At 41.4% G+C, this 27,307-nt stretch overlaps 1 protein-coding gene across 1 annotated transcript; it reads right to left on the bottom strand.

Moving 5' to 3' along the window:
• Positions 1-27,307, bottom strand: spen (spen family transcriptional repressor). The gene is made up of 15 exons (XM_007570080.2): positions 26,997-27,307; positions 22,880-23,200; positions 16,091-16,705; positions 12,286-12,443; positions 11,938-12,138; positions 11,691-11,842; positions 11,477-11,602; positions 11,273-11,386; positions 11,079-11,192; positions 10,880-10,980; positions 3,021-10,788; positions 2,567-2,911; positions 1,638-1,832; positions 964-1,122; positions 1-878 (listed from the first exon to the last, which is right to left on the bottom strand). The coding sequence occupies exons 1-15, from the start codon at positions 27,077-27,079 to the stop codon at positions 747-749; spliced, it is 10,584 nt and encodes a 3,527-aa protein (XP_007570142.1). The 5' UTR covers positions 27,080-27,307; the 3' UTR covers positions 1-746.

The following is a 27,307-nucleotide window of genomic DNA, read 5'->3' as shown; positions in this document are numbered from 1 at the left end:
TTTTTTTTTTTTACTGTCCCCTATTGAGGCATTGCGTGTAAAATATACAACTCTACGGATCCCATCATGAGTTCCTTGGGGCAGGGAACACGTCGCGATGGAAATATGAGATCGGAAATGTCGCAGAAACTTGCAGATGGTGTCGGAGGAAAAGCTTTGTGATTGATGGAGCTGAGAAGACTCTCCATCATTCCGTAGGCAAGCATGACTGATCACTAGAATAAATTCATAACATGTATCAATTTATGAACAATTATGTACAAAGTTCATAAAGTTTTGTCAACATAGTGCAATGAATTCTCAAGTTTAAAAAAAAAGGAAACAATCACAATCACTTTTTTATGAAGGTAAAAAACATCCTACTTGTAGGTCTCCATCCACAGCTTTATGAATGTTATGAAATACAAAAAGGCAATGCAGAACACCTCCAAAAATGGGAGAAAGAAAAACAAACAGTAATCCAAAAATGATCATCAAAAATCCCCGTTCGACCCTTTGCATCCTATTTAAAAAAAGGTCTAGCTTTTGTAATTCATCATCACAGGGTGATTTAAGGACTTGGTGAAGTGAAGGAGAAAACTTGAGTCTAAAAAAAATGAAAGATATGTTTTGTTGTTGTTGTTTTGAAGTCAAACTCATAAAGATGAGGCATTTCCAGGTTCCAAACTGGTTCAATCCAAAAGGGCTGGTGTTGGCATTGTTCAGGAAAAACAAACAAACAAACAAACAAAAAACAATGGAGGTAATTAAACAGAAGCTATAACAATCATGAGGTGAGGGGAAATGCTGGAGATGCTGTTGAGAAGGTCGGGAGCCAGGCGAGAAAGATGGCTCTCCGAGAATTCACACGGCGGGAATATTTGCACCACGTAAGCTGCCTGTAGTTGCAGAGATGAACACAGTGTGAGTGGAGAAGCGACAGCATCGACAAAAGGGGCGGGAAAAGCTGAAACGAGAACAAACCTGATTGGAGCCGGGGTTGGGCACGTTAATGATGCCAGCTGCCTGTTTGGCTTGCAGGTAAGTGATGAAGCCACTTTTCAAAGCTTGGGTTTGACCAAGGACGTCTTCTTGGTCTCGACCACAGGGTAGAGCCAGGAGCAAACAGTAGTCATTTTCCATCTGAAAAGAAAAAAAGAAATATCACAACAGACTTATGACAGATTTATGTTCTACAACTCTCTCCATGTTGTTGTGGCCATTTATGTTAAATTTTGCAAACTGTTATTTCTAACCATTTAATTTTTATTTGGGCAGTTAGAATATACTTAATTTAGTTTAGAACCAAAATCTATAAGTAAGTTTTATATTTGGAATTGTTCAGATTACTCTGGTAACCTTTAGACCCTCATATTAATTTAAGTGATTAAGAACGCACCGGGTGGTTCCTGGAGGAGCTTTTGCTTGGCAAACTTCTGGGGTGAAGACAAGAGGTTTTTGTAAGATGATTTTATTATTTTTTTTACCACTTTTTGAACTTGAAAATTATGTTAAGTTGTAAGAGATTTTTAGTAATTGTTTTGCCCGACGGCCTTTGGTGGAAACTTTTGGTTTTGGAACCTGGAAGGCTGCGTCACCTGGTATTTTATTCATTCATCCGTGTTGCTGGCGCTCAGCTGAAATAATAAGGTACTCACAGTCATTCTGCGTGCCACACTATCCAACTGGGAAGCCTCAAGCCTCATCCTCTGGACAATACGGAGAAGAGATCCTCCTTCTGGGGGCGGGAGGGAGCGCTGAGCCAGGATGGTGTTTCCAGACACAAAGTGTAACTGGACGGCAGCCTGGTCGTTCTTCAGCGCCAAGAGTCCTTGCCAAACTATAGGATACTTCTGCAAAAAATAAAAAAACAGGAAGTTATTGTAAGCATAGCTTCTCCTTTGCTTCAGACCAAAAATAATTGTATATGATGATAACTTGAGATGGCACAGAGAAATCTGACCAGCGAGTTGCAAATTCAAATCTTATCTAAGATCTGTGAATGCATGATACACAAGTGCTGGCAGGTGGTCCATATCCTTCAGTGTGGTCATTGTTAATGAGGGACGAAGACTCAGAGTGAACAGCAGTGAGGTGTTTATAAAGGACGTTAGCAGGAACACAGACAAAATAAAAGGCATGCTGAAAGAGAGCAAGGCTTTTAGCAGATAACAAGAAGGGAGAAAAGACTACAGTAAAGTTGCTACATTTCATCCTTTTGAGAGTTCAACCTCTGTCTGCAAAGGAACGTGCTTCATTTGGAACGTTGGAAAATGTCAGAGCTGAAACAGATTGCTGTTTCAGTAATTCTAACCTCACTAACTGAGCTATCCTCTAAAGTTAGACAATGAATTCAACATTTCAGTTCTTTATTCATTTCCTCTTTGTTTTAAAATGATACAATTATTTTTCATACAGATGCTGCTGTCTCTCACACGTGGTGTGATGTTGCCTCATGTTCCACATGTTGACATTGATGACAGCTAACAACAGGAACTGTAGAAAGTCTATTTTAAGTGCTCTTCTTATTTCTTCTTACATTATCTCTCTCTAACAAACATAATGATGAGTCATGTAATTCTCTTACTTTTAAAAGCTGCACCATGTCAATTGACCGATGTCCGGAATGTTCCAGCTTGGCATCATGTCGTGGCTGTTGTGAACTTGATGGGGTTACTGTCGGCGGAGGAGTAAGGAGGAAGGTGCGAGGGCCTTTCTGTAGAGACAGATCTGGCTTATGAGTGAGACCCATGGGCGACATCAAGGGGGACTGGTACGATGGAGAGATCGTTTCTCCTGATATTCGAGAAATGTGTGAAGATTCAGAAGAGGTAGTGTGACGGAGATGTGGGCTTTCAGGTGTGGAATCATTTCCTCCTCCATGGGACTGAGATATTTTGCTTCGGTTTCCCAACTCGTGCTCCGCCGGGATCTGATAAGAAAAATTCAAATCACATTCCAAGATCAGTACACAATTCTGGTTTAACTGTAGAAATGTCCTCAGAAATTACCACATCATAAAATCATAGTGTGTTTCTTACCTGTGTAGATGAAATGCCCTGGTTGGCCAGATTGTGTCCTGGGAACTGGGAAGGGAAGCCCCGCATGTCTCGATATACTGGAAAGGAGCTTGCACCTCCTGGATGCATTAGTTGAACTCCATGGGGGTGAGAAGACATTAAAACAGGGCTGGATGCATGGACTCCTCTAATTCTACTTTCATTAGGGCTCAAATGCATTAGCTTTCCTTCTGGTGATTTGAGAGGCTCTTTTGGTGAGAATTCAATGCTCTTTACAAGTATTGGACTTCTTGATGGCCCAGAGATGTTGCTTGGAGATGTTATTGCAGTCTCTGAGTTGCGAGACTGCCTTGCTTCTACAGATGTCTGTTCTCCTAGTTGCTGGTGCAGGAGTAGGCGCTGGTGAATTTCTCTGTACTGATCCATGCGGATGCCTGGGTGGAGCCCTCTGTGGTCACTGTGAACCACCATAACATCTGACTGTAAATGGGGAACTGAAGGTCGACTAAGAGCTTGGTTAAAGTGTCTTGGCTCTTCTTCACTTACACTGCTGCCACCACTCCCTGACATTGACCTTTGGGGACTTGAATGAGACTGCAAAACCATATCTCGAATAACAGGCTGTGGTGTATTTGAGCTCTTTGTAGATCCTGGGTGCTGAGAAGGTAGGCAGCCTCCTCGCCTTCCATAGTTTATCCCTGGCATTGTTGGGTTATTCATTCTGGATTCATGAGCTAACGACTGAGTGACACTGTGAGATTGCATTATGACAGAGGACTGTTCTGGGTGGGAGTGATGCATGCTAGAAGGGTATGTAGACAGCGTTGGCATACCATGACTTAAAACCACAGAAGTTCCAATGGGAGAGCTGCTTAGTGGACAGCTTTTGACAAAGGGTGAAGGGGAATGACCAGCTGTTCGTGGAGACTGAGGTTCTTGCTTGAGATGTAAAGCAGACCTATCATTTGTGTTGCCGGGACTAGGACTCATTCGTGTTCCAGGAATAGATGGGTGGTGTGGACTCATGACTGGGCTCAAGTTAGATTGCTGAACAGCTTTGCTAATGTCCATTTTTTTTGTTAATGTGTCCGTCACTAGCCCTCTTTTGCCATGCTGCTGCTGGATTACAGCTTGATTGTACATCAAAACTTGAGAGGAACTAACAGGCGACTGGAACATCTTCACCACACCTGGTGATGTTGTATGGTAGGGAGCTTCAGACTTGTCGCATCCATGAACATCTTGCTTGATACTGGAAATGACCGGTTGAGAATTATAAGACTGATTGGTTAAAAGGACCCCAGGATGCCCATAACCAGTAGGAGCTGAAGATACTTTGGGGTTAGGTGACTGAGAAGATGTGATGATAGGGTCTTGCTTTATCTGGGATTTGGACACAGATTGTTGAAACTCTATATCACCAGCACTGGCTTCAGGAATTTGACTAATTTTGGCTCTCATCCTATGTGGTCCCTCTGTCTTTTGACCAGAATAACTTAAAACAACAACACCCTCTGATGTATTTACCCTCAAGCCAGGGCTAGAACCCGTATGGTAAGGAGTCGGCTCAACAACAGACCGCCCTCTAGAAACATCTTCTGCTATCTCCACATTATGACAGCGGTTATTCTCATTGGAGTTTGATCTAAATTTCTGTTTTGGAATGGTCAGGCCAATGCTTCGATTGCTTAGGGAAATTCGTGGGGTTTCTTCTGTATCATAAGGCATTGGAATTCTACTTATGACTGAGGTAGTAGGAGACATAATTGTATGCGGCTTCTTTTCCCCACAGTTCTGTTGGGATTCTGTGAGGGGGGCTGGCTTATGGTGCAGTGACTTGGGAGGTAGAGGTGGTCTTTGTTCAGAATTTAAATGCCTTGAAACAAGTGTATCTGTGGGATTTTCATTCTCTGACATCCTTGAATGATCCGACAGTGCCGATGACACCATAGTGGTAGATATAGAATTGCTGTTTGACGCAGACACATATTTAGGTTCCATTAATATTTTTCTCAAGGTACTGGAACTTGGATCAATGTCAGAAGCCTTGGTGTCAGGGGGCATTGGGGGATTTGCTGTAGGCGTTCCGAGTGCAGTTGATGGAGGTATCATGGGAGTTACTACTGTGACATGACAGGAAGGATTAACATAGATTCTGCTTTCTTCAGATCGCTGAGGCCAGTCAGGAGAAAGGGGCATTTTGGCAGGTCGCAACAGGGGTACACTAAGCTGAGAAACTGGTGATGAATTAGCAGGGCTGAAGGTAGGAGTACTTGGTTCTGCTGTTAGGAGAGGCTTTTTAGTCGCAGAACTGCTGCTTGTGCCTAAATGAAAGGCAGATTCTTTGGGAACAGGCTGTTCCACTTCAGGCTGTTCTGCCTCTTTAGGGTTGTCTACAGTTATAGCACTTGTAACGTCACGTCTACAAGTTGCAACGGCAGTGACCACAGACGTCACTGCAGAAACTGCAGCTGTAACAGTCACTGCTTTTGAGTCCGTTTCTGGATCTTCTGGAATTGACTCGGGTAACTTTACGGGTGAGGGCTCTGACTGAGAGACTTCATCAGCAGTGTCCCCCTTTCTGCTAGCTGGACCTTTACGATTTCTTGACTTCTTTGGGGTTCTGGCTCTAGATTTAATTGTCTTCTTGGGTGTACCAAGAAGAATGGGTTCATCAGCTGTCTTCAATTCTGTCATCGATGCTTTGGGACTTGAGGTTCGAGAGTCATCATCCAAGTCTCCAGCAAGGATATTATTGATTGCCATATGTGTTTCCGGTTCCATGATGTCATTGGAGGAGGATGAGGAAGAAATTACAGATTCAGGTGTAGGAATAAGAGCAGAGTAAGTAGGAGCAGCCGTGAAGCCATCTGCATCCCCACAGGTTTCTTCAGCTGTGATGGAGTCAATAGCAGCAGCTAGTTCTGTTTCACTTGCAGGATTTTCTCTCTTCTCCTCTTCAACTTCAACTTCTGGTTCCGCTATGACAGGGGGCAATGCAGTAGGTGGACCAGGGGGTGGTTCTTTATCAGGTCTTGGAGGCTGGTCAGCTGTAAGTTTGGCAATATTTTCGACTGCCTGCTCCAGTTCCATCTGTCGTGCTAAAAGAACAGCAGCTGGATCAGCAGGAGCTTCAGATTCTGATAGCGTGTCTTCATCATCTTGTGTAGTCATTTCTTTGGTATCTTTTGCAAAGTCTGCCATCCTTGTTTCTTCATTCTCTTTTACTATAATCTTGCCTTTTGTAATATTAGCCGCAAACGTATCTGACTCAAGATCTTCAGAGCGAAGTAGGCTTTTTACGTCATCAACGCTTACGCGGATTTCGAGATTTTTCAGAGTGTGTGATTTGTCTTCAGTTATCTGTTTAGTATTTCGTTTTAACCTTGGTGTTTTAACTTTTAAAATTTTTTCAGGCTGTTTGCCCCTCTCAGAGGCGCTAATGTCAAATTCTGGATCAACGGATATTTTTTCGACAAAATCTTTTGTATCTTTTTCTTTTCTGAGCACAGGTGAGCTTTCACTTTCTGCCCTGTCTAATGGCTTGCCAGTGGGTTCTGAGCTAGCTTTGGGCTTAAGTTCTAATTCATCATTGCTCGATGGATCAGCTTGTTCTGCTGACACAAATTTGTTCCCAGATGATTTGTCTATTCTACTTCCCTTTTTGTTTGGAGTAGAGGAAGTCAGTGAAGTTTGTTGGACTTTTTGTGTACGAGGTGAACGCCATCCCTCAGAGGCTTTCACAACTTCTGCAGTATTTGATGCCTCTCTGGCCTCTGTGTCTGCTTCCACTGTTTTCTTCTGATCCCCTTTTACTGGTGATATATCTGCAACTCGTTTGACACCTCTTTTAGGAGGGCGTCCCCGCCTAGTGTTGGTAGAAATTTGAACCTCTTGTTGTATTTGGTCTTTGTCGGCTCCTCGTTTGCGCATGCAGCGGGGGGACTCTGTTACTTCCTTCCCAACTTGTTCATCGTCATGTAGAGTGGCATAGACTGACCTCACGTTCCTCCGTCGTGTTCTCCCAACAATTAAACTCGACTCAAGGTTTTGTTCTGAATCAGATGCATGTATTGGAGACTTGGATGTAGTTTTAGATTCATATGATAATTTAGGTGCTTCTGCTCTAGGAGACGATGCCCTTTTGAGTTTCTCTCGGTCAATCCGTTCACTTTTCCGCGTTGCAGGTTTTTCCTTGCTGATAATGTTGGTCGGTTGTGTCGCACGTAATACAGAAAGGGTTTTGGCCCTTTTACCCTTGGTTTGTCTGCGAGCTGGTAGTGGTTTCACTTCAGCCTCTAGCTCTGGCATACACGGCTCACTATCTGTCTCAATTTTTTGAGAGTCCTCAAAGCTTTCCATTGCCTGGCTTTCAATTTCAGGCTCTGTCTTACTCACTTCTGAGGTTTTTTCTATCTTTGAACAATCAGAATAAGCAAATTCCACTGTTTCTTTTTCACAGGCACTTGGGGAAACAACAGGTGTGTGATGCTTATCTTCTACAACATGTTCAACCACCAAACTATTATCCCCATCTGTTTTGGGTTCAATTAACTCTGTTTCAGGTTCTGGTTCGGAAACTGAAAGTACGGGGTTCATGGGTACCTCAGGAGCAGCTAATCTGATCATATTCACAGGAGGAGAATGAGATGGGCATATCTCAAGAGATGGCTCAAACTTTTCTTCTTTGACAACTGGCACTGATTGATCTGTGGATGGATCTGAAGCTTCCTTCTCTGCTAGGCATGTTTCTTTGGGGGAAGGGAGGAATGATGACATTTTTATAGTTATTGGGGGGCTGGGTGATTTGTCACGAGCCTTTAGGGGAGCTTCTGGTTCCTTGTCAGATATCACATTATCACAGCTCAGAGTTTCATCTTTTTTCATCTCCAACAATACTGGGTCACTTTCAGAGTCAGGTAGATTGTGGTCCTTGTCTTTTTGTTGCTGAAGCTCCAAAAATCGACTATGGAAAAGCACTATAGGCTCTGTTGGAACATCAGCTCCTCCAGATTCTGAATGTGTCTCTATAGCACCAGCCTTGATAAAAGGCCTACCACTTCCAGTTTCTAAGTCTTGGTCTTTGCGTTCAAGACGTTGCAGTCGACGTGAGTCCTGTTCAAAGATGGAGCTGTGCAAGAAACGAGAGGCAAATAATTCCTGACGCTCTTGGTCCTGTGGCTTGAGTTCTTCCTTCTTATCATGCAACTTTTCCACAGAATCAGTACGGATCTTCTTTTTTTTCATGTACCAAGAAGGAATAGGGCGTGGCGCTAACACTGCCTTGTCTTTTTCAGAACAACTATGAGACACTGGAAAGCGTGAGGGAAGAAAAGACCAATTATCTTCCCTTGAGGAATACAAAGTCTTGGCTCTTTCAAGGAGTGCTTTTGTGTCAGGAGTTATTGTTTTGTCTAATGCAAATGAGTAAAACTTATTTTTCTCCAAGGAGCCTGAAAGCTTGAGGTCAGTCATTCTCTCATCACGATCCCTGAGGATATAAGACAAAGAACTGCTTGGTTTGTGAGAAATGTGTTTGTTGTCTCCATCATCATCTGAATCAGACTGCAACTCTCCTGGTTCCAAGTCCTGACTGAGGCGTTTGCAAATATTTTCCCGTTTTAGAGTATCATTTGGGAATGTCATTTCCATTCTGAGAGAATCTGACTTTATTCTCCTCTCCCAGTGTTGCATTACGTCATCATCAAATCCAAGTAAGGATGTTTTCAGCTTCGGGAGTGCATTGTTAGAAGACTGGAAATTTCTGGCTGTCAAGCTGAAATGATTTTTTAAAGATTCTGTGCGTGAATAGCTTTCATCAGTTGGAGACGATTTTTGTTCCTTTTTTGTAATTAACAGACAAATGCGGGAAGTCTCATCGTCTTCGTTTTCTGAAGACGGACCGGCTCCTATAGAAGATGACATGCTGTAGATGTCTTTATTGAATTCCTGGGAATTTGGAAAGTCATGCTCTCGTTTTACTTTCAGGACCTCATGTTCAAAATTCTCCAATTTCTTTCGTTTACTAGAAGAGAAGTCATCATGGGCAATGTCCAGATTTGTTTTCCCAACATCATGCAGGATATACTCTTTTTCCGAATCACAAGCCTCATTGTTTGGCGACTTTCCAAACTTGGCCATTTTATCAGGATCCCTAAGCTTGGATTGAAGCCATCGATCTTGCTCAATTTGTTTTACACAAACAGACTGGTTAATGTTCACACAATGTTCATCCCCATCATAGTCTCTGCACTTTGCACTTCCCTCCTCATTTTCAGACAAAACCTGCTTCTGTTCTTTTAATTCATCCATGTCAAAGCTGCTGTCATCTGATATCTTTGTGAGACTGGAGCCGTTCTCCCTTTTTAAAGTCTCCAAATCCATTCTAAGGAAGGGAGAGTTCTGTTGTGATGCAGAATCTTCAAGCAGCTCCCCAAAATGCGACTGCCCCTCCAGAGGCAGACCTAGAGATTTGCCTTCGCAGTCCCGTCCATCTTTAGGACTGCTTACTGAAACTACACAGACAGCTCTATCCTTGTGTTCTTTTTTATGCACCCCTCTTATCAAAAGGACTTTCTCCAATCCCGTCTCCTTTGTGTTGTTCCACAGTTTGTACAGTCCAGCTCTACCAGTGTCTTCTTCGTTAGATCTCCTTTGTCGATCGGTTCTCACAGATTCTTCAAATCGCCTTTTTCTTGCAGCTAAACGATCAACATCCAGAGAAACACTGTTATCAAATCCAAACTCAGACTTTCCATGTTTTTTGGATTTGATTTTACCATCCTTTTCAGCAATCTCTATTAAGCTGTGTATATTTTTTTCTCTAGGCATTTTCCCATGCTTGTCACCTTTGGATGATTCTGAGCGGAATGTAGGACTTCTCTGGTCAGCTCCAGGCGATGCCAATTTAGGACTGTCACTGCCAGCCCTCAATGTTTGCTTTTCTTGGACAGCATGACCAATCAATTTTCCTTCTTTCTCTTTGACACGCGTTAACTGCACTACACAAGGCAGAAGATCTAGCCTTGCTTTGCTGGAGCTTTCTTTTGAAGTTTTACTGGTTTTACTCCGTAGTCCAGACTCAGGGCTAGTGTCTTTTTCAAGTTCTGGTTCTATCTCCAGCGTTGTAGGCGATGTGACTTTAAATTTCTTAAGCCTTTGCTTCTCGCTTTTTTCCTTGTCTCCTCTCTCTTTTCGCCCCGCTCTCTTCTCCTTTTCAACCAGACTCGCTCTCTCAATTTCAAAAACACGATCCTTCTCCAGTTTATCAGTTTTATTATATCTTTCAGCGCGTGCCTTTTCCAGTTTTTCAAATCTGGGTGGGGAAACCGAACTGCAGCTGCCACTTCTGTCAGATGATCGACAACAAATTCGCCTGTCTGAGTCACTTGGTATTCTCTCAGAGAGCGAAGGCGATGAGGTGGGGCTGACAGGACGTCGAGTGGAGATGTGAGAAGGGCTTTGGCTACGCTCAATGGTCCTTCTTCCATGATCACGACCACGATCCGTTTCAAATCGCTCCCTCTCTCTTTCTCGCTCTCGTTGCAAGTAGCTGTATTTGCGAATGTCCTGCTCATAAGGATCAGCTCTGTATTCCCGATACTCTCTTGGGTCCTCAAAGTACTGTGGATCATAGTAATCTCCTTGATACGGGTCCCATTCAGTGTAGAACTCTCGACTTCTGGCGGGGTATTTCCGCCGCGGATCATCCGTATAAGTTCCAGGTGTTCGAACATTCTCGTAATACTGTCTTTCTGTTTGAAACTCATATTGGCTTCGTCTGTCATCTCTGCCGAGAGAAACAAAACAAAATCTGTTTTAATTTTGAGGGTGAAACGCCACTGAAGTCAAATTTTCTCAAAGAACAAAAAGATACAGACCTTCTTTCAGAAAGAAACTCATAAAAGTCACGAATATCTTGCCCAGATGCCTGCATTGCACGATAAAACGCCATCTGACTTTCCTGATTTGCAAAGTCCACCTGAAGACGGAAACACAAAATCCAGAAGCAAAATTAATCAACAAATCTGGAGATAAGTCCAGAAAATGAGTTTCGAACGCAGCTATATTTCCACTTGCCTTAATTTTATTGCCCCCTATCTTCCAACCTTTTGTGTCTTTGACTGCTGCTTGGGCGTATTCAATGTTGTTGTACAGGATAAGGGCCATTCCTTTCATTCTGTCAAGTACGACCTGTAAGCCATCGGGGAAACAGATCTAGTTTTACAAAAATCACAAAGGTGGTAGTAGGGTACAAAACCAAACATGCTTACCTTGACAACATGCCCATAGCGGCAAAAATGGCGAGTGAGAAACTGTTCTGTTGTATTTGAAGCCAGACCATCCAACCAAACACAAGTTGTGGGCATGCTCTTTCCAAACCCCAGCTGGAGAAAATGAGATAAAATATCAAGTTGGAATTTGAGATGAAGCAGAAACATACTAAAATTGCAAAATTAAGTCACCATAAGGCTCACCTTTAGTCTGTTGTTACCAAGATACTCGCCATCCATCTTTTTCATTGCTTTGCAAACACTTGCAATGTCACAGTATTGAAGAAAGGCATACTGTGGGGCTCCATTCACCTTCTTAATGTCAATATCCTTAGGAAACAGTGAAGAGACACATCGGTCAGTAAACAACTATTTTGCTGAGCTTCTAACTGGAAAAAAAAAAAAAAAAAAAGCTTACCACTATTTCTCCAAAACGTTGGAAGATGTTTAGCAGGTCATGGTAAGTGGTAGTCTTCTCCAAGTTTCCAATAAATAATGTCCGTGTGGCCTTTGGATGAAACTCATCAATCCTCTCATCCAGTGGTCGAAATTCATTTTCGCTTTCTGTCTCTGAAAGGACAGAAAGTTGTAGTGAGTTAATTTCATTGTTTAATCTTTCTGTTTTTAGTATTATTTTTGCATAGCAGGACAAACTGAAAATTCACCTGGACCATTCCAGGCTGTGACGTCAATTTGCATTCCAAAAAACAGCTTCCCCTTGGAGGCGCAAAGCGCCTTCTCTTGATCTTCTGGTTGGCGGAAAAAGACAAGTCCATAGCGCTCCTCTGAAGCCCCATGGATCTGCACCGATGTAACCTTTCCATGCTTTTTGAATTCGTGGAACAAACCATCTTTGAGGCTTGTATCTGTAGCAGGCAAATTTAAATGAGGCACAAGTTAAAAATTGTCTTAACTGTCGCAGATGGCTATGTTTTCCAAACACAAGACTACGTATTACACGTTATTCTACATAAAAGAGGTTTTATTTATTGTGGCAACACAACATTACCTACCTGTAGAGCGTACAGGAAGATTTTGGACCTTGATGCCAAAGCTTTTACGTGGTTCGTCTTTGTCAAGGGAGGATAAAGGAAGAGCTGAGGGTGCAGGGACAGCAGCAGACTGCACTGAACGGGCCGGAGAGTCATCACTCGAGCTACTGCTAGAATCACTGCGGCAAAGCAAGAACATAAAGTAAAATGACTCAATCCAATCTGCCGGCTTCATTAGATAGACAAAATTGTATGTTGTACCAATTTGAAACAGACTCTACGGAGACGGATTATAACAGAACACACTGAAGTGAGTTTGATTAAAATCTGACTTTGCTGAATAGAACTGCAACAGAGTTGAATGGAAATTAGCAGCATTTAATTTAAGTTGTTTTGTAACTGACCCTATGTTGACATTTTTTGGGAATTGGTGTGTGTGTGCTTTTATTAAATGTTACTTCAATAAATAAAGCCAAACACAGGACAATAAGATCTTTTTTATTCCTGTTAAGCAAAAAATAAAAAATAAAAAAATCAATACAGTTTTGTCTATTTGTAAAACCCTGAAAGCATCGCTGTCAATTTCCATGAGTCAACTCGTGCCTTTTACACACAATGGACTGGTCTCACTGAGTATTAATGAAATTCAGCTGCAGACGGTTTTATTAGGACAGATTCAAACAGGAACACAGGGCACCATGCACCTTAAACTGCTGGAATGTGTTATAAAAAATAAAGGAATATTTGTTTAGGGTTTCATACTTCAAAGTCAAAATGGCATGATGACATAATTTTGTGAAATTCACTCAAAGACAAAAAAAACTGCTTCTTCTCTCCAAATTCTAAAAACAATGTGAAAAACAGCACACACATTTCTGATTAAACGTATAGATGGCGGGAAAGTTCTTGCAATGCAGTATATAGCAAACTACTACTACTAAACTATTACTACTGAAAATGGCCCAAGAAAAAAAAAACATCCTCTATTGCACACCTTTTTCTTCTTTATTTCACTGTTATACAGAGCATCTTGTAATCCGTGAAGCGGGAAAAAAGAAAACAAGAAAAAAAAGCACAGTTGCCCATTTCTGCCTGCCTCATGCACCTACTCAGACAATTCCCATGTCTGTCTCAGCTTTCTAGGCCCTCTGCTGTTTGTGTCCTTCTCACTTTCTCCTCCTGCGCTCAGACACTCCCGGAAGTGCTGCTGACGGAGCCTGGCCTGTGGGAGTGGGCAGGCAGCCAGCACTGGCCAGAAATTTCCAGTTCCAACTGGATCTCACGGAGAGAGAGGGTGGGAGGGTGGGGGGGCTTGCAGTTACCCATGCACAGAGGTAGGCAGTGCGAAAAATACAGCTGCCATCTCCTGATAGTCTCCCCGCAGCACTTCCTGGACGAACCACATGTGTCGCTACATGTCGTTCAAAGCCACGTCCAAAGGCGATGCAGTCAAAGAAAAAAACCAGAGGGGAGCTCCGGAAACAGAGTCATTTCCCATAAAACAGTGTTACTGTGATTTTAATCTTTATATTTATGCCTAGTAAAATGTATTAGAGGTGTCATGATGACAGTGAAAGAAACAGAACTCCTTGCAAATGCCCAGATTAAGAATTTAAATTCACAAGATTAAGAATAATTACTCAGCGATGCAAGACATTTTAATTGTAGCACTAAAATAATATTGAAAAAAACAACTTTAATTTATTTTTATTGCAATCTACTGCAGTGTTTGCCACATGAATACTAAATTTCCTAGTTGTAATGACCTCCATCGTATTTCTTCACAAAGAAAGTGTTTCAGCAATTGATGAGAAGCATTTAGTGGATTTACCACAAAGTATTAGAAAGAGGTAAATGTGTCATCTTTTATGGTGGTTTCAAAAAGTCGTGGTCCACTGCTCTCAAACACCACCCCCATGAGGCAAGCTAAGTAAAAGCATAAATCGACGTTGGCTAATCTAAGTGGACTTTAGCAGTATGCAAATATTTATGAGACAGAGAGAGTGCCATTATAGCACTTACAAAGATCCTTGTCCCTCCTTTAAAACGGACAACCACTTAACGCATATGGCAACAGACAACAACAATTTAAATTGGAAGAAGGATTTAATAACTGAATTTTGAATATATGTAAAAGTAACAAAAAAGAATGTAAAAGCAAGAAAAAGGCTGTGTGTTTTTTGTGACAGGCAGTATCTATTCTTGGCAACGTGTGCCTTCAAATAAATGTTCTAACATGCAGACAGAGCACCTGAAGTGAGGCATTAATCAAGCAGAAAAACCTCAGGGTGCCTTTACTTTTTCTTGCGTAAACCCATTTGCAATGCAACTACCAGTGAAATGAGTCGGCATCACCAACTGAACACTTCTGCCAATTAATATAAAATCCATTACCTGCAGGACATTGGTATGTAATATTTGTATGGCAGCTCCTCAGAAATGATTGAATACAGGAAATGGGAACATTGCTATGGTTGCTATTGGACACATGAAAGTCTAAAGCTTGGGCACAAGCAGTAAATCAGAGGCACATTTGGCTAAATTTGAACTTTGTCCGCAATTGCTGATCAGAAATAACCCTCATAATCATAAGCAAAGCAGTAAATCTGCTGTTTTGGATTTCAGTTTTCATCATGTAATGTGTGGCTGCCTAAATACACAGTAAGCAAATATTACACATTTTATTTTTAGGCCTGGTGAGTAGCCTAAAAATACATTTAGGAAATAAAAGTAAGCCCTAAATGTCTAGCTACCATTAAATACAGTTTTATGCTTTATAGAACCATTTCCAGTAGGAATATAATGGTACAAGAGTGATACAGTGAGACAAGAGGTTCATAATATTGAGATGTAATTTTGGCGTGACACCACTGCCTTAAATCACTCATCGTCATATCTAGGGTACATACAAATAACATAAAGTCATATGCTTCATAAGGCATGAGCGTTGGCATATGTCATTACTGTGTAAATCAGGGGTCACCAACTCCAGTCCTCAAGGGCTACCATCCTGCAACTATTAGATTCACCTCTAATCCAAAATGTCTGAATTCCCTCACCAGCATTCATTCCTCTCTGCATTAGGCTGGAAACGAGCAGTTTATTTGATCCAGGTGTGTCTGAGCAGAGACGCATCTAAAAGTTACAGGATGGTAGCCCTCGAGGACTGGAGTTGGTGACCCCTGGTGTAAATGTTGTCTTCTACAGCATTTAGCTATTATATTGCTTTTATGGCAGTTTATTGCTAATTGCTGATATCACAGCATGTGGCATATGGCAATTTGGGTATGGAGATGTGGAGAGATTGGGGGCATTTGTGCACTTCATTCACTGTGACAAAACCAAACCTGTCACTAGGAGTATCAAGTCTGTAACCTCTTGATAAACCCCCCAAAAAACATATGTTCTAAATCTGCCCATGTCTGTCAATATTTGCTTTCTACATTTGGAAACCAATATACTACAACAACAAAAAAACACACCGTCAAATAAATGCTCAAGTATTAGCTTTGGATTATACAAACACCAGTGCAAAACGAATCTTAAGCAGCATTCTTGACGTAGATTAGATCTCCGCCACTGGCAGGAATTACATTTTTAGACATCTTGCACAATCTTGTTTGAAAATATGCTATGAACTTAAAAAGAGATGTTGCACAATTTCTTGAGGTCAACATAGCTGATGAAGGCATTTAATGAGGAAATACAACTTTCATTTAGTTCCTATAAAACACTTATCATCTTGGTTTACTTCCGTGCATAGTACTTAATAATTTCACAAGGGAAATAAAAAATACTAAAAAATCTGACTGCATAATTCACTCACCTGCCACTCGTACTGCTGCTGGTGCTGCTGACTGAGTCTGAGCTGGATGAGCGGCTGCGAGATCCTGACCCACTGTGGGAACGTGGAGGACGAGTAGTCTGAGTCACCAGTCTCTGAGGCGAGGGATTTCGCGAATGCGTCGAGTGTGGAGATCGGCTGCGACTGTGGCGGTATGACCTCTCCACACGCCGTCCCCGGTCATCCCGGTACAGGTCCCTGTGAACCACACTGGCCAAAGTAAACGGTTCCCTGGAACGAGACTCGTAGCGAGGCTCGGGCGCCTCAAATCGACACGGACTCCTGCTGTGGGAGCGGTAGAAGCCGACCCCACTGGAAGTAGATCCTGCGCTCCCTCCCGTCGACGCCCCAGCCGATCCGCCGGCTCCCGTGTTTCCAGAAACGGGACCAACTATAGTTCCACTGACACCTGACGGCACAGTTGTACTACTTCCACCAGTGGTGCCAGACCCACTTCCAGCATTGCTAAGAGTCCTCTCTCTTGCGTCACGGTAATAGTCTGTTTCATAGTGCCGTTGACGGTCGAAGCTGCTACCAGGTCGCTCATGATGTCCGTAGGTGGTGTGATCGTATGTCCGTTCCCGACCCTCCGCAGTCCTAACAAACACAAAGAGAAACCAAGTTACTTTGCAGTTTTATCATTCAAGGTTGGTGGACAATCAACATGATCTGTTATATACAATAGAGGGGTTGCCATAATTAGACACAGGGAAAGACGGAGCAAAATGTTTGAGAAGAATTGAGAAAGACGTTTGCATTTCAAGGGGAAATGAGTTACTAATCTACCAACAAAACTAGAAGAAGCGTTAAATATGTTCCTGATAAGACAAGTGAGCACCTGTGACTTGAAGACTGAATATAATCGTTTCCTTTGTCATCCACAAACAAGCCATGTTGGCATGTTTTATCATTTTGCTGAGGATTTTTGTTTAGCCAATAACACATACGCCGTTAAGTCACAACTACACAGTCTGATACCTTTAGATCTTTAAAAACAACCTCTACAAACCAACGTTTTTTGGCATCTACATAAAAAAAAAAGCTTTTAATGAGGACATTTTGTTCAAACTTGAAACATCTCCCTTCTAAATCCAGCAATCAGAATTTAAAATGGTATTACAAGTGATTTGTCATTACGGGGAGTCATATTACAAAACTCACCATAATGAGCGGGACGGGACAGCAATTACTGCTGTTTGAAATCAGATCGAATTATAAGCAGCAAATTAGGCGCGCTGTTCCAACTCAAGGCCAAATGGTTTTCATCCAAAGACACTTAAGATCCTCATTATAGCGGGACTTTGCAAAATAGATGGATGGGTTTTTAGATTTGGTTAAAACCGAGAAATAGAAAAAAAAATGTAAGTTAGGGTTTTCATTTTCAAAAAATACATAAATAAAAATTATGGGTAGCTGCTTATGAAGGTTACATTTTTGTAATTATGAAAGAAGGAACAGAAATAGTCAGTAGCTTAAAATAGTATCTGTCTACCTCACCCTAGAAAGAACATACATTATGAAGTTATAAAAGACCAAAGAAATATATATATCAAGAAACTAATACATATAATAACGTAGTTGCAAACCCTCAAGATGTTGCACTATGAATAAATTATGTATTGCAAACAAAAATTGCATTTATTGTTCATTTTTTTTGTTTGTATAATTTGCAATCCTAAGTTTTATCCTTTACAGAGAGAATTCATTTATTCTGGTGCAGGATTATTTTCAGAATGTACCTTTTTTTTAATATACGCCATTTGTTCAGCAAAGATTAGCTTTCACAAAACTAATAAGGGCCTTAACTATTAAACTTCAGCGTCTGGGCCTCAGAATGAATACCTTTACTGGTTATGCTGGCCCTAGCCCTGTGGTTTTTGTTTGCAGCTCTGGATGAATCTGAAGTTTTCAAACCTGTAACAGCAATGTCTTGAAATGACTTGTGTAAGATTTGTAGGTTCCCTCAATTCAAACTACAGTAACCGTATGAAAATTACTGAACTTATTTAGCAACCAGCATTCAGTACAAAAAAAATTATGGAATGGCCTAAATAGTAAGCATTATATAAAGAACATTACAAATAAGAGGCTGGCTATTTTTACATGGGCAGACTGGCTGTCTGTCACACTCGTGGTCCGCTCTCACGCCTGCTGTAGTCGCTTGTATTGATCGGAATAGAAGTGTCATGTTGTAGCAGCCTCTCCACATGTTACACATTTACCGTAACTCCGGCTCATATTCAAAAAGGATTTAATTTTTTTTTTAGATCTTTTTCAATAGTAGCAACTGTGATATCAAATAAGAGAAAAGCTATCATTCTTTTCCCAGGATGGCAAAAGCCTACTATCTTCTCCACCTAATTTATCCTGTCCAGAGCTGCAGTGAGGTGGAAATGAATCCCCCTGGACAGAATGTGCTGTTTTTTTTTTTCCTTTTTTCTCACTACAATTTTTATCTAACTGCTGTTTCTTTCTCTCTTTTTTATGTTTTTACAGTCAGATATTTTTCTGGGAAACAACGGCTATTGTGACAAAATCTTCCAGAATTTGTTTTCGTTGTGCTGTACAATTTAAAATGCGATGTCTCTCCTTGACGTTTCAGCTAAATGAGGGAGTTCTTTCAACAAAATGAAAATATGAAAATGTTTAAGAATTTGTCCAGATGGATTCAAATCAAACTGTTACTTTATCATACATGCACATTTACTGGTACATCTCTCTGCTGTCCTTTGAACCTTTAGAGGTCCGCAGGACGAGTGGTATCAAAGGCTCCTGATATATTTCTCTAATGATATTGTTACACAAGCATCTTCCTCTGCATCACCGGGCCCCGTACAATGTCCTGAAGGGGGATTTTGGTAAATGATTAGCGAGGGCTCAACCTGGCCTTTGCACCTGACGCCTTCGTTTTACTGCCGCTGATGAGAGGACTTTGATAGAACCCTTTGTACTAAGATCATAAATCCCTTTATGACAACTCTGTGCTGATATGGGCAAAATGAAAACAAAATATTTTGGATCATAAATAAAAGCCTTGCATAAAAGAGCAGAACACTGTGTGAACTTTATACCGTGCCCTAGATGTTCAGCGTTATAAGGAGACTAGCGCCGAGTCTTTTCATGGCACGATACATAAGAAGTACAAGAGGGTCAGGGGGCGAGCTCTGTTTCGGCCTATTTGATTGGATCGTCTGCGTTCTGGATTCATGAATAGCACGTATGGCACAAGGATGTCTGCTGTGAAATTGATGGATTAGCTTGACCCCTAGATGCTCTCTAAAATGGTAATTTGGTGGCTCGGGCCCAGTGCTCAACAGATACCCTTCATTTTCACGTCAAAAAAAGAAAAGAAAAAAAATCAGGTTTTACATTATTCATAGAGCTTTAAAAATCAGTTCTTCTTTTTTTTTTTTTTTCCTTTTTCACCTTTGGACAGAATTTCCATCAGTGTGTGATTATTAGTCCACTCGGGCACATGCAAAGCACATCAACTGTTTTGGTTCTACGTGAGCAGCATATTCATGAGGATTCATTCCTGCTGCATAATAAAAAGGAGGCTTATATATGTGGGCTCAGTCATATAGCAACAATGAGTTCAGAATCTTTTGAAACGGCTACGCCTAGCTACTGGCTAAGCGTAGTCATGACAAAAACAGAGTGACAAACTCTACACTGTTGTTCTTACATACTAAATAATAATCTGCAGTAATGTGATTTTCTGATAGTAGTAGTGAAGTAAAGCCAGTTATAGTATTCTCTCAGGAAACACCTGAAATTGGATTTGGAAACAAACCAGCTGAAACGAGAGTGTGTCTTTTGTGCTCATCCAGGTTACAAATCAGTGTAATCCATCAAACTGACAATTTGGTGAGCTCGATACTGAAATGGATGATGCGCTCGATGACTTGCAACATTACCGTATGCTACACCGTAAAATCTGCAACAAAGGGGAAAACAGTGGGAGAGAATGTCAAAAAATAATATGCGGGTGAAGCGCAATAAGAATAATTTCAAAAGAAGAATCTTTTTCAACATTATGTGTAGGATAACAAAATTAGAGATAGATAGATAGACAGACAGACAGACAGACAGACAGACAGACAGACAGACAGACAGACAGACAGACAGACAGACAGATAGATAGATAGATAGATAGATAGATAGATAGATAGATAGATAGATAGATAGATAGATAGATAGATACCAGTTTTTTTCTTGAATATTTAAGCTTTTTTATATTGACTGTTGTACGTTTGGTTAACACTGCCCTGTATTTTTATTTATTTATTTTTTACATTTTTATTATGCCTTTTTTAACATGTAGATATGCAGAAGTTCTTCCAATTTAGAGCTGATCCTAATCACCGGAGAGTGTTTGCTTAAAGAAGTTTCTGTGATGTAAATGTTGCCTAATAAATTGTAAGGATAAGATCCTGGGGGAGTTTCTGGGATTGACTCGATGTTCTGCCACACAGCTGTTTCAAGAAATAAGCAATAAAAAAAAAAGTTACGTTTTTTCAGGGAACATTAGAAGTTGTGAGAAGGAAAATTACTTTGAATTAATTCATTAGGAATTTAAAATCTTTTAATTATCAGTCTAATAAGTGGCTTCTTGACATTTCCATTTAAGCGACTTTATCTGCATAAATGTGTTTATATGTTTTTTGTTTGTTTTATGGAGTATCGTCAAAACCTGCATTGATTAAGAATCCGTCAAAGACAAGAGAGCCGGGGGTGGAGGGCCAGGAGCTGAGGGTGAGGTAAGGTAAGAAGAGGAAGAAAAAGGAGAATAATACAAGGTAGAGTAACATGTTTCAAAAGGCAGTAAATCTATGCACCAGCTACTTTGGTTAGTGAGGAAATGGAGAGAGACAGGGGATCAAACTAAGGGGTTAGAGAGGACAGCTAAAATACACAGGGCAGGGCATACCAACCTTTTGAGAGAGTGGTAACTTGACCTACAATTCCAAATACAATTTAGGGAGATAGAACTTTGTGAGCAAAAACATGGCAAAAAATGCTGAGTGGAGGTGGAACAAAAAAAAAAACAGAAAAGAAAAAGAAGAAAACTCTGAAGCACAAATGTTCACATTTCAAAACGTAATCCTCATTTTCAGGCCAGCCGGAATGTTCGGTTTTGTTCAAATATTCCTTCAGTGATCCGATTCAGCGTTTCCTTTTTGATGCTGGAATATGTCTGAGTTCACAAATCCACTGGAGAAAAAAAAAAAAAAGAAAAAAAAAACACAGTTTCACTTTAAGTCCAGATAAATCCAGAAGTCCATCTTTAGAAAGTTGATCGATGAGTCTGCAGTGATGATCGCCTTCTGTTTTTTCTTAACATCCACTGTGGTAGTAAAGCCCACATCCATAAAGCAGTCAGACTCCTATTGCACATCAGGGAAGGTTTACGGGGGTAAATAAGGGGTAAAAATGTAATCCAGATTAAAGTACTGTCATTCCACAGGTAGGCAGCACTAATAACGACTCAAAGTCTCCTTGATGTTTATGTCTCTTGACTATCTTCCGTTTCTTTCACAATTAAGAGTTTGTGTGCTCTCCAATCTCAAACTAAGTCCTCTGTGAATGCGGTCCAAAGGTAAAGCTTAGTCCTCTACTTTTGTCCGATTGATTAATTGTATCCATGGTTCAGTTATAGTTCCACAGTTAGAAGAGGAGCTGTTAATCCACAAAGGAGAGGTATGGGTTTTCTCCATTAGAACCAACATTTAAACACTCCAGTCAAAACTACTTCCAGCATCTCTCTTTATTTATACGATCCAAATGTAGTCCAAGTTGATCCTCAACTTTTGCAATATAAAAATAAACTCCACAAAAAAAATCTGGTGTGGGGGGGAGGGGTAAAAGTCTTTTGCTCACTTGTTTTTGTTGTCTCTACTGTGCTGACTCATCAGTAGAGGTCTCCCAATGCTCAATTTGTAATGCCCTGATTAGATATAATCCCAAAATTAAACGAACAAAAAAAAGTACACAAATAAATGAAAAAAAAGGGAGAATGCAAACCATACCTTTAGGACGAAGGCACATTCTTCATGTGTCATGCCATTGTTAATCCAGCAGTAGGGAATAAATATCCTGTGTAGGGTATCCGCATAACTCCAACCCACGAGAGACGTGAGCACCTCCGTGAGGTGAGAAACCAAATCAGACTAATCCAGACAATGGGCTCTTATACATGTAATGTGTGCTGGTGTCTTGGTTGATTTGTTACATGAAGAAAAGATGGGTGAAATTAATCCATTGAACAGGGCAGGTAGCTCCACATTTACAGGAATCCCAGGGATGGCCGCTGGACCACTCTCTCTCTCTTTCTTTCTTTAACTCCCTCTCTCCCTCTTTTTTTTTCCCTCTCTCCAGTAACTTCCAATAATCCTGGGAAATTTTGCGGTATCCAATCTTTGCCCCGTGTTTTCCTCATTTGATCATTTCGACTCACAGAGATGACCAAGACAACAAACCTGATCCCCAGCAGCTGTTTGAACTCCTATCTGCTCATAACAGCCGACGGATGAACCTCGTGTACAGACACGTTTTCATTTAGGAAAACACCGAGTGTGAATCCAGGAGCTCTGACTACCCTTTGGGGGTACTTTAAAGATTATCCTCAGCAGTTTTCATTCTGAAACATGATTTCTACTCTGTACCTCTAAATAAGTTAATGAATAGATGGTGGAAAGATGCTCGGAGGAAAGGCGTTTACCACAAACCACGGTTCGCTCTGTCTTCAGAGGACGAACTTTCTCCACTTACCCGTCTAGCCTGCGTTCATAGCGTCCATCTCTGCTGTGAAGCGACGTGGGGGGCCCATACACGGCCCCCCCTGTCGCCCTTGTGAACCCTGACACATCCCGGCCACGTGAGCCTAAGGACAGACTATCATCCAGCCCCCTCGCTGCACTAGGAATTGTTCCTGGTTCATTGTAATCTGTGCGCAGGTCTCTGTCCCCCATCTTGTTGATTGCATTGTGAGCCTTTTGAGCACTTTTAATGTCCACAAAATCCACAAATGCTGCCACTCCACCCTCTGAGCCTCGCTTGGGCAGGACCTTGACGCTCTCCACTCGTCCATATCTGAGGGAGTGGGGATAGGAGGAAGACAAAGTGATCAAAACATGTTAGAAATCAAGGTTACAAGTGAAAATGCATTATCACTTACAGTGTAAAAATATTCAGTTGTTACGGTTTATTTGTGATTCTCCAATTCTGAATAAGTGTGTGTGAGAGACGCTGGGGGAGGTACAGTGGTTTGGTTACTCTTGCTTTCCACTCAATCCCTCGTTCTTACAAGGCAACAGTAACCCAGCAACTAGACTTGAACCTTGAAACGCCGCATGTTAATAAACATACAGGCATGAAAAAAATACAAAAGAACATGTCAGACAGACAAAAATGGGGGAGAAAAATTACATTTCTTGAATAGAAAATGTTCTAAGTTAAATCTAACGTGTATTTGTTGTTTAGCACGTCAATGAGTTGTTGTGTATTGTGTTCTTGTTAAAAAAAATACAGACGTCTAAGCTGTTTATAGACATTTCTGTCATTGCACAACTGATAATAATCAAAATTAGCTGATTTTGGAGTGATGTAACGTCTTAAAGGAATAGCTCACAACACCTTAAAGGTTATTTGCAGTAGACTTCTACCACCTTCCAGTCTCAAAACGACATATAGATTTTTTGCAAACACTGTTTTATGAGCCTTTCAGCTATTGTCACACCAGCATTGGGACGTTTATTACAAAGAAGCTGACAATTATTTACACAGCAAATGGAGGTAGAAGCTGGTGCCCCACCAATATTCTTCCTGTGTAAAATATTTGGTCTGAAAACAGAACATAAGTGTTACCAGAGTCTCAACTCCCTAATAATAATATTGTTTTATTTCTGGTACTCTAAGCTACAATATTTTAGTCTTTTTTACACCACTTTATTTTTATATCAGAGTGCAACTCTGAACAAAAACACTGAGTTCTAGATGTGTTTCACACAGGAAGACCATTAGTAGTACACTACTTCCTAGCTGCTATTCTAGAGTAAATAATCACCGACTTTTGTGTCAACGACTGCCCAGTGCAAAACTATTAATAGCTTAAAGGTTCAGAAAATACACTTTGCATAAACCACAATAATTATTTTGAGACTGGAGTTGTTTTAAGGTGGTAGAATTTCACTTCGGTCTCTGCCTCTCTCGAACTGCCCATTAGCTTAAAAGCTTCCAGTACTAACTAATGTGTAGTTGTGCTACTGAAAGACGCCACAAAAGATATTAACTATAAAAAAAAATCGAATTGCTGTCATTCCTACGTGTTCTTGCTGCAGTCGCAACTTTGGTCGTAATAGGTCAACTAGAGCTACCGGTTATAGCGGTAGTTATCGCAACTTGAGTAGCAAGCCTACAACTGACTGCAATGCCACTCATTACTTCCCTATACTAACTTTAAAACTGCACTTTTTTAGATTAAAGTGATAAGTGTCACATCTTTCATTTCCACATTGGGGTTATCTGTTTTTTGTGAGCAGAACATTTTCCAAACATCTAAATTTCGCTTTCTCCTGGGAGAAAATTACACAAGTCTTCTTTCAGCCAGCTGATGGCAATGTGCAGCAATAGACAGGAGAAAGGTAGAACAGCTTTATATTCTGTTCTGGGGACTATTTTTCTGACTCCTTAATAAAATTACTTTAATGTTTGTAAAGGTTGCAATGGTTTGTTTGTTTGTTTGTTTGTTGGACTTATTTTGTAGCTTTGTAGCTATAACATTTTAAAAACCGCGATACGCCTCAACACCGGTATCCGGACCATGCCTAAAAAATATACCGGCAGAACAGCATCTACTCCACGACTTGCCTTTAATAAAACTATGAATGACAAATTCATAGTTGTTGTCATTCAAATATCAAATCTGTTAAATTTATAAGCCCAAGCAGTTACAAAGCTTTGTGTCTCTTTCTTGGACTGGAGTAATCACAAGCGCGTTTTTGCTGTTTGACACAGTCAATAGGGTACCTCTAAATTTATTGGCATCCCGATTCCCAAACACCGAACTGCCCCCGACGCCATTTTAGAAAAGCTTTTCACACTGCTTACTCATTCTGCCGTCCCCCATCTTCAATGACTTCTATCACACACTGGGCTGTCATGCACCTGCATACCCCGACTACCTCTGGGTTAACGCAGGGGCCGAGGCATAGGTTCGCAGAAAATGACTCGCCAGCACCGTTTCCCCCACCACACTCTGCTGCTGCAGTACCAGCCTGCCAGTCACCACCATCTCCCTCCACCCCCCACCCAAAAAAACCATATCATTACGCACATCATATCAAGGGATTATGTAAATAAAAAGGCATATAGAGAGGAAGCCTATTACAGCGCGGTCTGCGGAGCAGCATGAATCAGACATAAAGCTTCTCCTTTTCTGTCCCCTCACTGCATCAAACCAGTACGAAAACAAAAGCCATCGACAGCAGCAGGTTATTTATTGCATTGATTTGATAGGAATGATGCATTTTTGCATCAATGTTTTGGTACATTGTTTCTCTTTTTTGTTGTTGTTGTTTAGGTTAGCCCATATGTCGACGTTTTTATGGATTTCATCAGATATGGCGGCGTCTGTGAAGTGAAAACGAAACGCTACGTTTAGTTTTTTTCTTTTTTCTTTCTTTCTTTTTTTTTTGAGCTGTCTGGTTTCCAACATATGCACGGAGAAGCGGGGCTGCTATTTCCTTGACAGCCCCGAAAAGAGAATGCGCACAGACAGACCGCGATATCCCACAGACACACTCAGCCCCAAATTAACATCATCATCATTATTATTATTATTATTATTATTATTATTATTATTATTATTATTATTTTCCAGTCCAGAAAGAGACAACAAAGAGCTAAAACGTTGTTAAGTGCTTGATAGGTGTTTCTCATCCGCTTTGAAGCCGAACATTGCAGCGAGAAGAAGAATAACGGGCTAATTTAAGAAAATATGGATCTGATTTGGCTTGAGTCGCAACACCCTGCGGGCTGTGCAAGTCAGCAGCAGCGGGGAAGAAACGCGGTTTTCATGGGAGGGGGGGAGGAGAACGAGGTGGAGGGGGGAGACGACCATTTTTTCTGCGCACGAAAGTAAACACAAGTAGCCTGCCACAGACTGTGTGCTCCAGCGCTGCACATCAGCGGCACGGCATCACCGCTCAGCCACAGCCGGGGTGGGTGCAACAAAGCTGCGGCGTGAACGGCGCGTCACTTCTGGGGAGAGGGGGGCTCGCGAGGAGGGGTAGAGGGGGTTGTAGACGGATACTGAGGACTCCGAAAGATTTACAGTGGTAATCAAGCACACTTTGTGCAAAATAATAATAATAATAATAAAAAATGTCTGGTTGGGAAACGATGTCTGAGATAGACAAAGTCAAGCCCAAACATCAGAACCACCAAGATCCAGGCTGTAAAATGCATTGCTCTCCAGCCCCCTCCGGCAAGGCTGGGGTTTGTTTACATTGCCTTACTGTGTCTTCCTTTGCGGCGATCGGGAGCAAAGGTGGGCTTGCACTGAAGTCAGCCTGTAAGCCTGATGAAAACGTGCACTCAGTCCAACGTGAACGGGAGGCAAGTTATAGCAGGCAATAAGCGGAGTGGCTGTGGCCATATGTCTGCGAGCCGAGTGGATGAGTCTCCGCTGAAAACGCAGGGAGCTGACAGCACAGTTGCCAAATGGGACTTCGCTACAGGGGGAAACCTCCTGCTTCATCCCGACTTCGCTTACAAATATCTCACAGCACAGACTGAGAGATGCTGGCCGTGCATAATAATAATAACAACAATAATAATGAAAATAACAAAAAAAATGTACACACATCCTAACAATATTCGTACTCACCGTTTGAAGTGCTCAATAATTTTCTCCTCTCGTACATTTTCGGGTAAATTTCCCACCCATAAATGTCTGGTTTCCCGGACCATACTGTGTGCTCCTGCTCCCCGATCATACAGATGAGTTTGCTGTGTCAGTTTCTCCCCGTGCAAAATACAAAAGATCTGCAGAATAAAAGCCGGGCGAGAAAAGGACCGTAGCCTGCTTGCCGCAAATCATTGACTGGTCGTTGTGACCCAATGTAAACCATTAGGCTGGATCCCCCTGCACGCTGTTTGATACTCTCCTCGCTGTTAAGCGGCGCGAGCTTGCACTCT

Source organism: Poecilia formosa, unplaced genomic scaffold, assembly GCF_000485575.1.
Source record: "Poecilia formosa unplaced genomic scaffold, Poecilia_formosa-5.1.2 Scaffold255, whole genome shotgun sequence".
In the NCBI taxonomy this organism is placed as follows: Eukaryota; Metazoa; Chordata; class Actinopteri; order Cyprinodontiformes; family Poeciliidae; genus Poecilia; species Poecilia formosa.
The sequence above is the reverse complement of the archived record's forward strand: the minus strand, read 5'-3'. Positions and strand labels throughout refer to the sequence as shown.